The sequence below is a fragment of the Myxocyprinus asiaticus genome, chromosome 41, assembly GCF_019703515.2.
Source record: "Myxocyprinus asiaticus isolate MX2 ecotype Aquarium Trade chromosome 41, UBuf_Myxa_2, whole genome shotgun sequence".
In the NCBI taxonomy this organism is placed as follows: Eukaryota; Metazoa; Chordata; class Actinopteri; order Cypriniformes; family Catostomidae; genus Myxocyprinus; species Myxocyprinus asiaticus.
In genome coordinates this window covers 1,099,931-1,114,186 of record NC_059384.1, presented here as the reverse complement: position 1 = coordinate 1,114,186, position 14,256 = coordinate 1,099,931, and the positions used below count along the sequence as shown (strand labels likewise).

General features: G+C 38.4%; 1 protein-coding gene across 10 annotated transcripts in view; it reads right to left on the bottom strand.

The window, feature by feature from the left end:
• The window catches only part of LOC127431906 (receptor-type tyrosine-protein phosphatase mu-like), a 359,297-nt gene that overhangs the window by 67,275 nt on the left and 277,766 nt on the right, over nt 1–14,256 (bottom strand). For 7 of the 10 annotated variants that reach the window (XM_051682542.1, XM_051682543.1, XM_051682545.1 and 4 more), the window contains 2 exons: nt 2,591–2,742; nt 1,549–1,623 (listed from right to left, as the gene is read on the bottom strand). In XM_051682542.1, the coding sequence (XP_051538502.1) occupies nt 1,549–1,623; nt 2,591–2,742 (227 nt within the window). The remainder of the gene's footprint in view (nt 1–1,548; nt 1,624–2,590; nt 2,743–14,256) is intronic. The other 3 variants (XM_051682548.1, XM_051682551.1, XM_051682552.1) reach the window with 1 other exon arrangement.

Below are 14,256 nucleotides of genomic sequence, written 5' to 3'. Positions count from 1 at the left end.
AGCCAATAGCTTTTAGTTTACGCTTAAATAGCCAATAGTTTTAGATTCCGATTAAATAGCCATTAGCTTTTAGTTTAAGTTTAAATAGCCAACAGCATATAGTTTACACTTAAATAGCCAATAGCTTTTAGTTTACATTTAAATAGCCAATAGCTTTTAGTTTACATTTAAATAGCCAATAGCTTTTAGTTTATGTTTAAAGAGCCAACAGCATTTAGTTTACGCTTAGATAGCAAATAGTTTTAGATTCCGATTAAATAACCATTAGCTTTTAGTTTATTCTTTAAATAGCCAATAGCAATTAGTTTAAGCGTTAGTTTATGCTTAAATAGCCAATAGCCTTTAGTTTATGCTTTACGTTTAAATAGCCTTTAGCTTTTAGTTTATTCTTTAAATAGCCAATAGCAATTAGTTTACGCGTTAGTTTACGCTTAAATAGCCAATAGTCTTTAGTTTATGCTTTACGTTTAAATAGCCAGTAGCTTTTAGTTTACGTTTAAATAGCCAATAGCCTTTAGTTTATGCTTTATGTTTAAATAGCCAATAGCTTTTAGTTTATGTTTAAAGAGCCAACAGCCTTTAGTTTATGCTTAAATAACAAATAGTTTTAGATTCCGATTAAATAGCCATTAGCTTTTAGTTTATTCTTTAAATAGCCAATAGCAATTAGTTTAAGCGTTAGTTTATGCTTAAACAGCCAATAGCCTTTAGTTTATGCTTTACGTTTAAATAGCCATTAGCTTTTAGTTTATTCTTTAAATAGCCAATAGCAATTAGTTTACGCGTTAGTTTACGCTTAAATAGCCAATAGCATTTAGTTTATGCTTAAATAACAAATAGTTTTAGATTCCGATTAAATAGCCATTAGCTTTTAGTTTATTCTTTAAATAGCCAATAGCAATTAGTTTAAGCGTTAGTTTATGCTTAAACAGCCAATAGCCTTTAGTTTATGCTTTACGTTTAAATAGCCAATAGCTTTTAGTTTACGTTTAAAGAGCCAACAGCATTTAGTTTACGCTTAAATAGCCAATAGCCTTTAGTTTATGCTTTATGTTTAAATAGCCAATAGCTTTTAGTTTATGTTTAAAGAGCCAACAGCCTTTAGTTTATGCTTAAATAAATAGTTTTAGATTCCGATTAAACAGCCATTAGCTTTTCGTTTATTCTATAAATAGCTAATAGCAATTAGTTTACGCTTTAGTTTACGTTTAAATAGCCAATAGCCTTTAGATTACATATAAATAGCCAATAGCTTTTAGTTTACGTTTACATAACCAATAGCCTTTAGTGACTGATCAACTTTTAAGAAAAAAATTGGCATATAGCTGAAGTCAAAGCTACAGACATGAACCAAATTACACAAAAATGTCCACTTTCATGAGGTCTTTAAACGTCAGTTGTGCTAAGCAACAGATGGGACATGACAACTGCATCAAAAACTTGTGTACTATAGCCCAGAGTCACAAAGACTAAAGCAAAGCAGGAAGTCACATGATTCAAACAGGAAATGATTGTAAATGACATTGGGAGGTGAACGCAGAGCTTTACCTGGGTAATAGGAGTTTGGCACGGAGGCACTCAGTGTGTTAGTCTTCATAGTAAATGAGGACGGCGAGGAGACAGCTTTTAGCACAAACAAAAGGAATAAAAAGCAGGCAAGATTAGATAAATAATTCAATTTAAAGAAAAGAGATTCAAGACAGAGTAAATCTTAACTAATAAAACATTGACAAAAGATTAAATGTGACTTAATCAAACATGCCCTTACTAGAATGAGCTAAGACATTTACAACACAGGAAATTTAACAATAAAAAAATCTCAATTTTAACCATCAGGAATTGATTGGATGGTGAAAAGTGGGCGTTTCCCACTGTTTCATGATGAACACATGCATTCTACCAGTGTTTGTGCTGTGCGGCTGTACATGTCACTGATGGTGCGTTCGTGCAGGTATGCAGGTGAATCGCTGACAGCTGCCATGAGCGCGCTGTCTGTAGTGACCCATCTGTCAATCACTGCTACACAGACAGACAGCAGATAAGGTCACGGATGAAGCGAGCGGGCGTCTCAGCAGCTAAAAGCCCATGTTTATTTATTTATACATGTTTGCCGGCCACTTCACGGAGTGACACATCAGTCACGGCGAGTGGAAACTGAGGGACGTTCGTGCAATATTAACCACTGCCATGTGATCACAGAGAGAGTTTTACTCGATATTTCAGCAAAGTTACTCTGGTCTAAGATTAAAGACTAATTTAGTCACTAAAACTGGCATTGAGTCTATGAACCAAGCTACACTGCAAGCAGATGAGCAGAATGCCCGTGACCTGCTGACCCCAAGGACTGCTGGGATTAAACCTATCAAACACAGTCTGGTGGGACATCCAGGGACAAATCTGAAGCACAGAGACATGAGTCCCACCAAAGGCTAAATAAAAACCTGAGACTCCATCAGACTTTGTGCTAAGGAGAGAAGTATGAGAAATAGTAATAGTGACACTTGCCTTAGCAAACACTAGTAATAATACATACTTTTGAAATAATGTCAACGCTTTACAGTGTACAAAACAAACTGAAAGGAGGACTTACGTCTGCCGTTGAGATTGTGAGTGTCCATGAATGAGATGGCTTCATCACAGCTGGTACCCTGCTCAGCGTAACTCTTGTCCATCGAGTTCACCATCACCGTCATCTCCTGCCGTGTGCTGCTCAACGTCTCCTTGCGCTTCTTCGCCAATTTTCTTTATTAAAAAGACACACAAGGCAAATCTTATGTACAACTTATGTATAACTTAACACAAACTAGAAGGTCCCAGCATTTGCTTTATTTTCTTTCCTTTCATACATATTGAGAGCTGCCAATATATATATATATATATACACACACTGGCAGCCAAAAGTTTAGAATAATGTTCAGATTTTGCTCTTATGGAAAGAAATTGGTATTTAAACTACTTCAAAGAGTTCTCATCATAAAATCCTCCACGTGCAGCAATGACAGCTTTGCAGATCCTTGTTATTCTAGCTGTCAGTTTGTCCAGATACTCAGGTGACATTTCACCCCACACTTCCTGTAGCACTTGCCATAGATGTGACTGTCTTGTCGGGCACTTCTCACGCACCTTACAGTCTAGCTGATCCCACAAAAGCTCAATGGGGTTAAGATCCATAACACTCTTTTCCAATTATCTGTTGTCCAATGTCTGTGTTTCTTTGCCCACTCGAACCTTTTCTTTTTGTTTTTCTGTTTCAAAAGTGGCTTTTTCTTTGCAATTCTTCCCATAAGTCCTGCACCCCTGAGTCTTCTCTTTACTGTTGTACATGAAACTGGTGTTGAGCGGGTAGAATTCAATGAAGCTGTCAGCTGAGGACATGTGAGGCATCTATTTCTCAAACTAGAGACTCTGATGTACTTATCCTCTTGTTTAGTTGTACATCTGGTCTTCCACATCTCTTTCTGTCCTTGTTAGAGCCAGTTGTCCTTTGTCTTTGAAGACTGTAGTGTACACCTTTGTATGAAATCTTCCGTTTTTTGGCAATTTCAAGCATTGTATAGCCTTCATTCCTCAAAACAATGATTGACTGACGAGTTTCTAGAGAATGCTGTTTCTTTTTTGCCATTTTTGACCTAATATTGAACTTAAGACATGCCAGTCTATTGTATACTGTGGCAACTCAAAAACAAACACAAAGATAATGTTAAGCTTCATTTAATGAACCAAATATATTTCAGCTGTGTTTGATATAATGGCTGAAGTGATTTTCTAGTACCAAATTAGCAATTTATCATGATTACTCGAGGATATGGTGTTGGAGTGATGGCTGCTGTCTAGATTTGATCAAAAATGACTTTTTTTCAAATAGTGATGGTGCTGTTTTTTACATCAGTAATGTTCTGACTATACTTTGTGATCAGCTGGAGGTGTGGGTTTGAGCTATTTTGAAGACCTAAGATCAAGAATTGTTGCTTTGCATAAAGCTGGAAAGGGTTACAAAGTTATCTTGTAGACCTTAAATATTCATCTGTCCACAGTTAGAAAAACTGTCTATAAATGGAGATGATTTAGTACTATAGGTACTCTCACTAGAAGTGGCCGTCCAGCCAAGATGACTCAAAGGGAACACCACAGAATGCTCAATGAGGTAAAAAAGAACCCTAGAGTGACAGATAAAGACTTGAAGGAATCATTGGAACTGGTTAACATCTCTGTTCATGAGTCTACTATACTGAAAACATTAAACAGGTATGGTGTTCATGGCAGGACATCATGAAGGAAGCCGCTGCTTTCCAACAAAAACATTTCTACACACCTGAAGTTTGCCAAAGACCACCTTGACACTCCACAACGCCACTGGGAAAATGTTTTGTGAACTGATGAAACTAAGGTTGAATTTTTTGGGAAGAACACACAGCACTATGTATGGCATAAAAAGGGCACCGCATACCAACATGAAAACATCATCCCAACGGTGAAGTACGGTGGAGGGAGTATCATGATTTGGGGCTGCTTTGCTGCTTCAGGGACTGGACCGCTTGCCATCATCGAGGGAAAAATTAAATCCCAAGTTTATCAAGATATCCTACAGGATAATGTCAGGGTGACTGTGCACCAGCTGAAGCTCAGTAGAAGTTGAGTGATGCAGCAGGACAATGACCCTAAACATCAAAGTAAATCCACTACAGAATGACTTCAAAAAAAGAAAATCCACCGTTTGGAGTGTCCCAGTCAGAGCCCAGACCTTAACCCAATAGAGATGCTGTGGAATGACCTCAAGAGAGCCGTTCACACCAGACATCCTAAGAATATGTCTGAACTGAAGCAGTTCTGTAAGGAAGAATGATCCAGAAATCCTTCTGAACGTTGTGCAGGTCTAATCCGCAGCTACCAGAAACACTTGGTTGAGGTTATTGCTGCCAAAGGAGGATCGACCAGTTATTAAATCCAAGGGTTCACTTACTTTTTCCATAGCACTGTGACTGTTTAATGGGATGTGTTCAATAAAGACATGAAAGATTATAATTGTTTGAGTGTTGTTAAAGCACATTGTGTTTGTCGATACTTGTGACTTTGATGAAGATGACATCACATTTTATGACCAATTAATGCAGAAAACCAGCTAATTCCAAAGGGTTCACATACTTTTTCTTGCCACTATATATATAGATATATATATATATCTATATATATATATAAATATAGATATATATATACACACACACACACACACATACTAGGGTTGGATATTAAGGGGGGCACCACAAATGACAAAAATGTCCCAGAAATACAAATGTGGGGCATTTAAAAATGCCCTCTTAATTAATTCTTCTCTTATTTTTATTAAATTTTTTGTAACATTGGATATACGGTAGTTCTTAATAATATATTATAGTCCTAGTTATACATATCATGACATAAATATGAGTTGATGTTGATTTAATTATAAGGGTAAGAGGTAATAAATGATCAATCTTGAGTATTTTCATTAATAAATTGATTAATTTAATTTATTCGATATAAACGGATGAGACTTTTAAATGATTTTAGATTCGTTTTAAATTATTTAAAAAATATGTCATCATAAAGGAGGAAGATATTGCTCCTTCATGTAAAACAAAATGTGTGACTGATATTCTATATATACATACACTATATTGGCAAAAGTATTCGCTCATCTGCCTTTAGACGCATATGAACTTAAGTGACATCCCATTCTTAATCCATAGGGTTTAATATGACGTCGGCCCACCCTTTGCAGCTATAACAGCTTCAACTCTTCTGGGAAGGCTTTCCACAAGGTTTAGGAGTGTGTTTATGGGAATTTTTGACCATTCTTCCAGAAGCGCATTTGTGAGGTCAGACACTGATGTTGGACGAGAAGGCCTGGCTCGCAGTCTTCACTCTAATTCATCCCAAAGGTGCTCTATCGTGTTGAGGTCAGGACTCTGTGCAGGCCAGTCAAGTTCTTCCACACCAAACTCGCTCATCCATGTCTTTATGGACCTTGCTTTGTGCACTGGTGCACAGTCATGTTGGAACAGGAAGGGGCCAGCCCCAAACTGTTCCCACAAAGTTGGGAGCATGGAATTGTCCAAAATCTCTTGGTATGCTGAAGCATTCAGAGTTCCTTTCACTGGAACTAAGGGGCCAAGCCCAGCTCCTGAAAAACAACCCCACATCATAATCCCCCTCCACCAAACTTCACAGTTGGCACAATGCAGTCAGACAAGTACCGTTCTCCTGGCAACTGCCAAACCCAGACTCGTCCATCAGATTGCCAGATGGAGAAGCATGATTCGTCACTCCAGAGAACGCGTCTCCACTGCTCTAGAGTCCAGTGGCAGCGTGCTTTACACCACTGCATCCGACGCTTTGCATTGCACTTGGTGATGTATGGCTTGGATGCAGCTGCTCGGCCATGGAAACCCATTCCATGAAGCTCTCTACGCACTGTTCTTGAGCTAATCTGAAGGCCACATGAACTTTGGAGGTCTGTAGCGACTGACTCTGCAGAAAGTTGGCGACCTCTGCGCACTATGCGCCTCAGCATCCGCTGACCCCGCTCTGTCATTTTACGTGGCCTACCACTTCGTGGCTGAGTTGCTGTCATTCCCAATCGCTTCCACTTTGTTATAATACCACTGACAGTTGACTGTGGAATATTTAGTAGCGAGGAAATTTCATGACTGGACTTGTTGCACAGGTGGCATCCTATCACAGTACCACGCTGGAATTCACTGAGCTCCTGAGAGCGGCCCATTCTTTCACAAATGTTTGTAGAAGCAGTCTGCATGCCTAGGTGCTTCATTTTATACACCTGTGGCCATGGAAGTGATTGGAACACCTGAATTCAATTATTTGGATGGGTGAGCGAATACTTTTGGCAATATAGTGTATATATATATTATGATTTTATAAAAAAAACTATAGGCCGATAACGATACCGATATTTTGCCACTTATCTTATTTTGTCATCAGATCACTGTTTTCCTCAGGAATGCTTAAGAGGAACAAAGCTTTTTTACTGTTCTAACAATAAATAATTTCCAAAATACTTACGTGGCCTATAGGTAGGTACCGCTTAAACAACTATGACGTTTGTTTATGGTGTCTTTTTCCCCTCTAGAACCAGTGCATTTTCACCTAAGCTAGATTTTTACATTTCCGAAGAACATGTGAGTGGTGTTTGCCGGTGAAAAACTTGCCACCAAGATACTAGGATGTTTTGGGTGGTTGACAGGGCATTTCTATGTGGTTTTTAGGGTGTTTTAAGTGTTTTTTAGTGCTTTGTTGTATAGTTGGGTGGTTGCTAGGTGGTTTCTTACTTGCAGAAGTCTCAACTATACTCTGGTCTTTAGATACTGTATGGCTCGTGTCCCTCCTTCAATGTAAGTCTATTGGATTTTTGTTAACCGTTTATCGATTTATCAACAGCTGTAATGAAGGATTATACTGTATGTTCCCTGGCATGAATTTACAGATCCATTAAAGAAGGGCGAAAATCCAAACTAAATTAACACACAATGTTTGTCAGAATAACTAGAGATATTTCATGAGACAGGATGCCCTGAAATACCTGCAGTGCTCACTAATGTGTTCTCCTGAGAACGCTTGTCACAGTGAACAGGAAGTGACTCTACCTTCCCCAGTGCGAGGGGAGCTGTTGATGAACAACACAAGCGCCTCCAGATACTGCATTTCGCCCCGGGCAGCACACACACTTCTGGAGGAGTCCTGAGATTCGCCAGGGTTCGACTGCGCTACAGCTGCACTAAGAGCTGTCGTATTCAACATTAATTAATGGAGTGCACGAGGTTGGATGAGGCGTCTTTGGCAGTGATGACATTCAGTGCCAAGATGCACTCGCAGGAAACACTGTGGATACATAACGCCTTTGTAAAGTGGATCCCTAGAAAATGTTGCATATATTTTAAATATACATGCATAGTAGAGAGGCTGATGAAAACAGCGAAATCACTGAGAGTGCAGCTTGGTTCCCAACTCTATTGAGCTGCCTCGCTGTCTTCTGCCTAACTAGGCAGCCGTCTTCTAAGTCGGGGGTGCAAAGCAGCTTTTTGACAGCAGCTTTACCTGTTTGTTTACTCTAAAACCTGTATACGCATTAACTGGACCAGCCTGAAAAAATATATAAAATATATTTAAAGGAGTGTATTCAAAATATGGATTAAATGCAAGTTAAGCTCAATCAACAGCATTTGTGGCATAATGCTCATTTACAAAAAAAACAAACTTAAACTCGTCCCTCGTTTATAAAAACAAACAAGTAGGGTACAGTTGGGCACTTCCAATGTAAGTGAATAGGGCAAGTTCATAAACATTAAAATAGGGTTAGCATAATATCAGTGTGATAAAATCACTAACTAACCTTTTCTGTGTAATGTCATATTAACATGTTTATTGTTTACGGCTTGTGGCTATATTTTTAAAACAATAAAAAATAGTAATAAATGTATATGTCAGAATTTTCAAAGCTCTGAGATGTTTTTTTGTGGTGGGCATGAATGTATGTAATGATGATTGAGAGATAAACCTCAATATCATATTTAATACATTAAAAACTTAACACGTTTTTTTTCTCAATATAATAATATACAAAATTTTAACCAAGCACAAGTTGCTTATATTCAGCCAATACTCATTTTAAAATAACAGTAACAATATAATCATTACTGTCACTTTTACTTTATTAAAATAAGCTGTCATTTATCCCGACATAAGAGTCACTTTTCGCACAAGCCATTTTAAATAGATCGATATAAACATTGAAACCACTAGATGGTGCCACAAACATATGAAACGTACAAACCATAGGATGTTTGGATCGTCAGCTTGAACAGAGAGTTAAAAGTAGCCGTCAAACACAGTTTTATAGAGTTAATTTGAAAATGGAACATGATATGGAATTTATGTTACCATTGCTGTCTGATTTTATTGCTGACTTAATGTTGTTGAAACGTAATCTTGACATATTGACGCTTAAGTAAGATTTATACCCTACAAAGGCAAAACGGAGTAACCAAGGCAAAAATGAAACCAAGATTATTTTTTCTTCGTGTATTTTGCAGTTACTGCAATTTTTATACACTGTTTTCTCAGATTCTGATTATAGCTAAGCCAAACCTGTCAGTCATTGGACAGATCATAGTCTAAGGGACACTCAGTCTGGTTCCGGAAGTAAAAATACCAATAATTATTCCCACAGGTAAATTGATTTTTAATGGTAACTTATTAACCTTTAAAGACAGACCTAACACGAGCTCTGATGTTGTTAATAGATGATGTATTCTTCCGTTAAAGCCAACAATTCACATTATTTCAACTTCATTTTTTAAAAATAGTGCTTAATAGTGGAATTCCTGGTAAGGAACTACACAACTTATAATCCTGAGGGAAAACGATCCACCAATCAGAGATACGCCACCAACAAAGTGCGCCAAAAGAGCTCTGCAGCCCATGATGCACTGTGAATGACGCAATCAAGTTTGTAATATTTTTTTTTTCCGTGTATATCTGAATATTTTCCAGTAAATTAAAATATATACTTACAATCAACAATTTTAAATCAATAGTTTAATAATTTTCAATAGTTTTGAATTTGATTACATCATTCCCTCATTAAAGACGTTAAGTACACTCTTGCACCTTTCATCTGATTTTCAAATACTTTGCTTCAAATGAAATGTTGTAATGTTGTGATTCATTTCGGAGATGGTCGGTTTGGTTCATGGATTATAACTTGATGAAGGATTTTATGAAATCACTATGAAACAAATATTTCTAGAACTAAGAAAGCTGAAACCTGGGCATTGCGCTCTATTGTGACAAAATGTTTAGATATGTTTTGCCTCCGCATGACAAATAGTTGTCTGGTGGCACTGCCAAGATGGCAGCTGAGAGTACGGACTTTCCTTAAAGGGACTTTGGCTTTGCTCTTGCAAAAGAGGCACTGCCAAATCCTACACAAGACCATAATCAACCTCTCTGAACAGTTGATAACTAAACCCAGAACTTTAATACGGCCATCTGCACAGGGTGAATGTAGAAAACTTTCTGTTTTAATGCGATGTGTGGTCTGATGGTCTCTCTCGCTCAGGGTCTCAGGGGTCTGCCGGAGGGGTGATCGTATCTTTAATGGAACTCACCGCAGCGACCGGATGGATCCTGCACCGCATTAAGTGTTCTAAAACAGAGCGCCGGTGCCTGGCCAAACCTGCAGCTGCACATTAAACATAAATAAATGAAAGTAAAGCCATTTCTCTCCCTCTCGTTCATCCGTTTAGCCACTGAAGGTCACAGCAATCGGAGCTTTTACAAATGGAAAAAAGACGGATGCTCGCCATCAGCCCAGAGGGGATTTTGGATGAACACACACACGTACTGCATGCTAGAAATGTGGAAAAAATCCGATTTGATATCTCTGATCTCAAATAAAGGTAGAGATGCAGAGATGACACCAAGCAATTACATTAATAAACAATGCTGCAATGCTAGCATTTGTTCTACAGGTTTACGATTAGCAAAAGACAGTATAATTTACCGTATTTTGAACACCTGTCTCAGCAAATGTTTGCTAAACGGGTTTTATCATCACGTTATGAAGGAACTTTGACTCATTGATGGATATTATTTAATAAAAGTGAATGTTCATCACTAACTTTGTACAGCTCTCTAGGTGCCACCATGTTTACGTGATGTCACGCACCTCTATCTCAAGGAAATCAGAGTTGAGGATTTTTGCACGAGTCTCCAAGTTGGAAGTCTGACTTTAAGTGCCGTTCTATTGCAGTAGGAAGTTGGGAATTCAAACTTGCCGAGTTGAATGGAACGCAGCGTTATTTACTGCAAAAAATATTATTGTCCATTAAAAATATCAAAACATTCTTGAAGATGCACAATGTACAATTTTTTGGTTAAAAATTAACAAATGGCATTGATTGAGTACATAAACAATCAGTGTTCAAAACAACGTCCTTACCTTACCGCGATTCACTACGGTAAGCCAATAAAAAGTATTTGTATTTTGAGGTGTCAGGTAGGATTTGGTGTGTAATCGCCGGCTTATGACGTACATCCTTGTGTCATTACATCATGTCCGTGAACACAGGAAAGAAGAACCAGCTGTCTCATTTCTCACGTGAACAGAAGATGTCGGTAATGCACTATTTTAATTTGCGAGCCGCCGTTAAAAGAAGGACAGCATCACTGCAGTCTGGATGGATGTTTATCTGTTATCCATTTGGTGAAGTTGTTTACCTGCTCTAATGCTTGGATATGTTGTCTTGTAGGGTTGTTGAAGCTAATATTGCTGGTCACGCCTGTATGAATGAAACATTACTCGTGTGTTAACCGATCGTGATGTATCTACAATGTCAGGGGAAGTTACTGTGACATATTTACTCATATTTATGACTTCTGAAATTGACTTCTTGTAACTGTCATATTGCATATTTAAGCATATTTGTTTCATGTTTAATAAAGTTTATTTTATCCCCGTCATTGTTGAATCCTTGTTTTATGTTTTAGTTTATGGTTGCGGCTGTGGCTCAGGCGGTAAAGCGGGTTGTCCATTAATCACAGGGTTAGTGGTTTGATTCTCAGCCCACATGACTCCACATTCCTTAGCAATAGTCCTTGGGCAAGACACTGAACCCCGAGTTGCTCCCAATGGCAGGCTAGCACCTTGCATGGCAGCTCTTCTGTCATTGGTGTGTGTGTGTGTGTGTGAATGGGTGAATGAGACACAGTATAAAGCAGTTAAATAAAGTGCTATATAAGTGCAGACCATTTACCATAAAAATAATAAAGTTTTAAAATGAACTCGTATCAGCCATATCACAAGTATCACCTCTTAAATTGATAAGTGTAGTACAAAACAAACATTAATAGTAGATTAAACACTTGAATAATAATATTAAAATATACTGGTATTGATTGAGTTCTCTGTGTAAAAGTGCTTTGAGTGTAGTGTCAGAAAAGCACAATAAGTGTCAAATGTATTCATTCAAAATATGTGAATACAAGTGTTGTTTAACTTCATTAAAGTAAGTAATATTTCAGTTTTAAATGTTTAACCGTATAACATCATAACGTTATGACTCCGGCTCTGAGTATCTCCAGTCATGAGATTCATCCGCCGGAAGAGCAGTGCCGAAACACGACTCGCGTAAAGTGTTCTTCTGCAAATTGCTTGCAATTTTAACTTTCAACCACAGATGTCGCTAGAGAGCACAAAGTTACGTAGTGCAACTTTAAAACAAGACAAATGTACTTGCGAAGCAAAATGACAAAATATAATTTGTCTTGTTTTGAGAGAAATTGTAAAAAATGTAGAAACGTTTACGCTTATAAAAAGACAAAACTATTGTCAATGGGGTAAGACTCAATATCTAATGTAATTTTGCTTCTAAAGTATTTTTTCCCATTTTAAGGATGTTTAGATATTTGTACTAGAAAATACGACCAAAATACTTTTTGATATTTGCAGTGTTCTGTACATCTTACTAGGGTTGTCGTGATACCCAAAATGTAGTAGTTGATACCAATACCAGTAAAATTCAAAGGGTCCTCTAGGACATCTAATCCCGTCCGAATGTGAATGTCTGTGATTGCTGATATTGAGTTTTCACAACGCTTCTCCTCATGTATTTTAACTTTACATTTTCATTTTTAAAATACCGTTAAGGTCATACTTATGCTTGCAAATCTTCTGTCTGCTGCGCATCTTTAAATTTGGATGTAGATTTTAAAATCAAGAAGGATCAAAATATTGGGGGTCTGGGTAGCTCAGCGAGTATTGACGCTGACTACCACACCTGGAGTCGCGAGTTAGAATCCAGGGTGTGCTGAGTGACTCCAGCCAGGTCTCCTAAGCAACCAAATTGGCCCGGTTGCTAGGGAGGTTAGAGTCACATGGGGTAACCTCCTCATGGTCACTCGCTCTCGGTGGGGTGTGTGGTGAGTTGCGTGTGGATGTCGCAGATAATAGTGCGAAGCCTCCACACGCACTACGTCTCCGTGGTAACGCGCTCAACAAGCCACGTGATAAGATGCGCAGAGTGACGGTCTCAGATGTGAAGGCAACTGAGATTCGTCCTCCGCCACCCGGATTGAGGCGTGTCACTACGCGACCACGAGGACTTAGAGCACATTGGGAATTGGGCATGCCAAATTCTCAAGGAGAGCCAAATCGCACAAACTGCTAAGACTGGCCCACCAGGGGCGGACTGGCCATCGGGAGAACCGGCACTTTTCCCGGTGGGCCAGCCATGAAACGGGGCTGAATGGGCCACGATAAGCTGAAATGGGCCACCGCGTTATGCAGAACGGGCCACAAAACGGCGCCGCGGTATGCCGAAGGGGGCAGCGATATGCAGAGGACCCCCCCCCCAACAACTTTTCCTGTCCGAAGAGCTTAAGAGCATTAATAAAAAAACAACTAAATAAATTATTTTCAATATTGTTGTTTGACTGATCTTAACAACATAATAGACAGCCACTGCAAGGTCTAATGCTCAGATCCAATATTTTAACACATGTCTGATTGTTTTTGTTCCACCTGTTTGCAGTCATTCAACTGCGTTTACATTAATACAACGTCTGACGGCAATTTAGACCATAAAGTGCACCTGACCGTTCATGTGTGACCGCATTTACCGTGAAGCACAAGCACTCTTCACTACAACTAATCAATGGTTTTGAATCATGTCTGATCTTAATTTTCCTGATGATGCTGATGCAACAGGAAGTGGCTGATTCTAATATCTGTGTCTCTTTCCATCATGTGGTATTTCTCAATGTCACATTACATCAGCTGAGAGTCAGAGATGCTGATCTACAGGAAAACCGGACCTCTCTTCCAGGAACAAAACCACATGCCAACTACATACAATAATACAAGATGAAATGTCCAAGCTGCTCTTTTCCATACTGTAAAAGCATACAGTGACAAGCGTCTGTCAAACGCCAAACATCTCTTTTTGAGTTAGCAAGAAAGCCATACAGGTTTGGAACGACATGAGAGTGAGTAAATGACAGAATTGTCATTTTTAGGTGAAAAAATAAATAAATAACTATATTATGACTTATCTTCAAACCTCTATGTTCTTTAAATACAGCTTAAACTTTGCATTGTATGCATGCCTCAGTAAGTGACCGTTTACTTGTTTTACTTACTATAACTGGAATTTTACATTTAATTTTGCAGTAGTACAGAGTAGTAAGTAGTGTAGAAAAGTT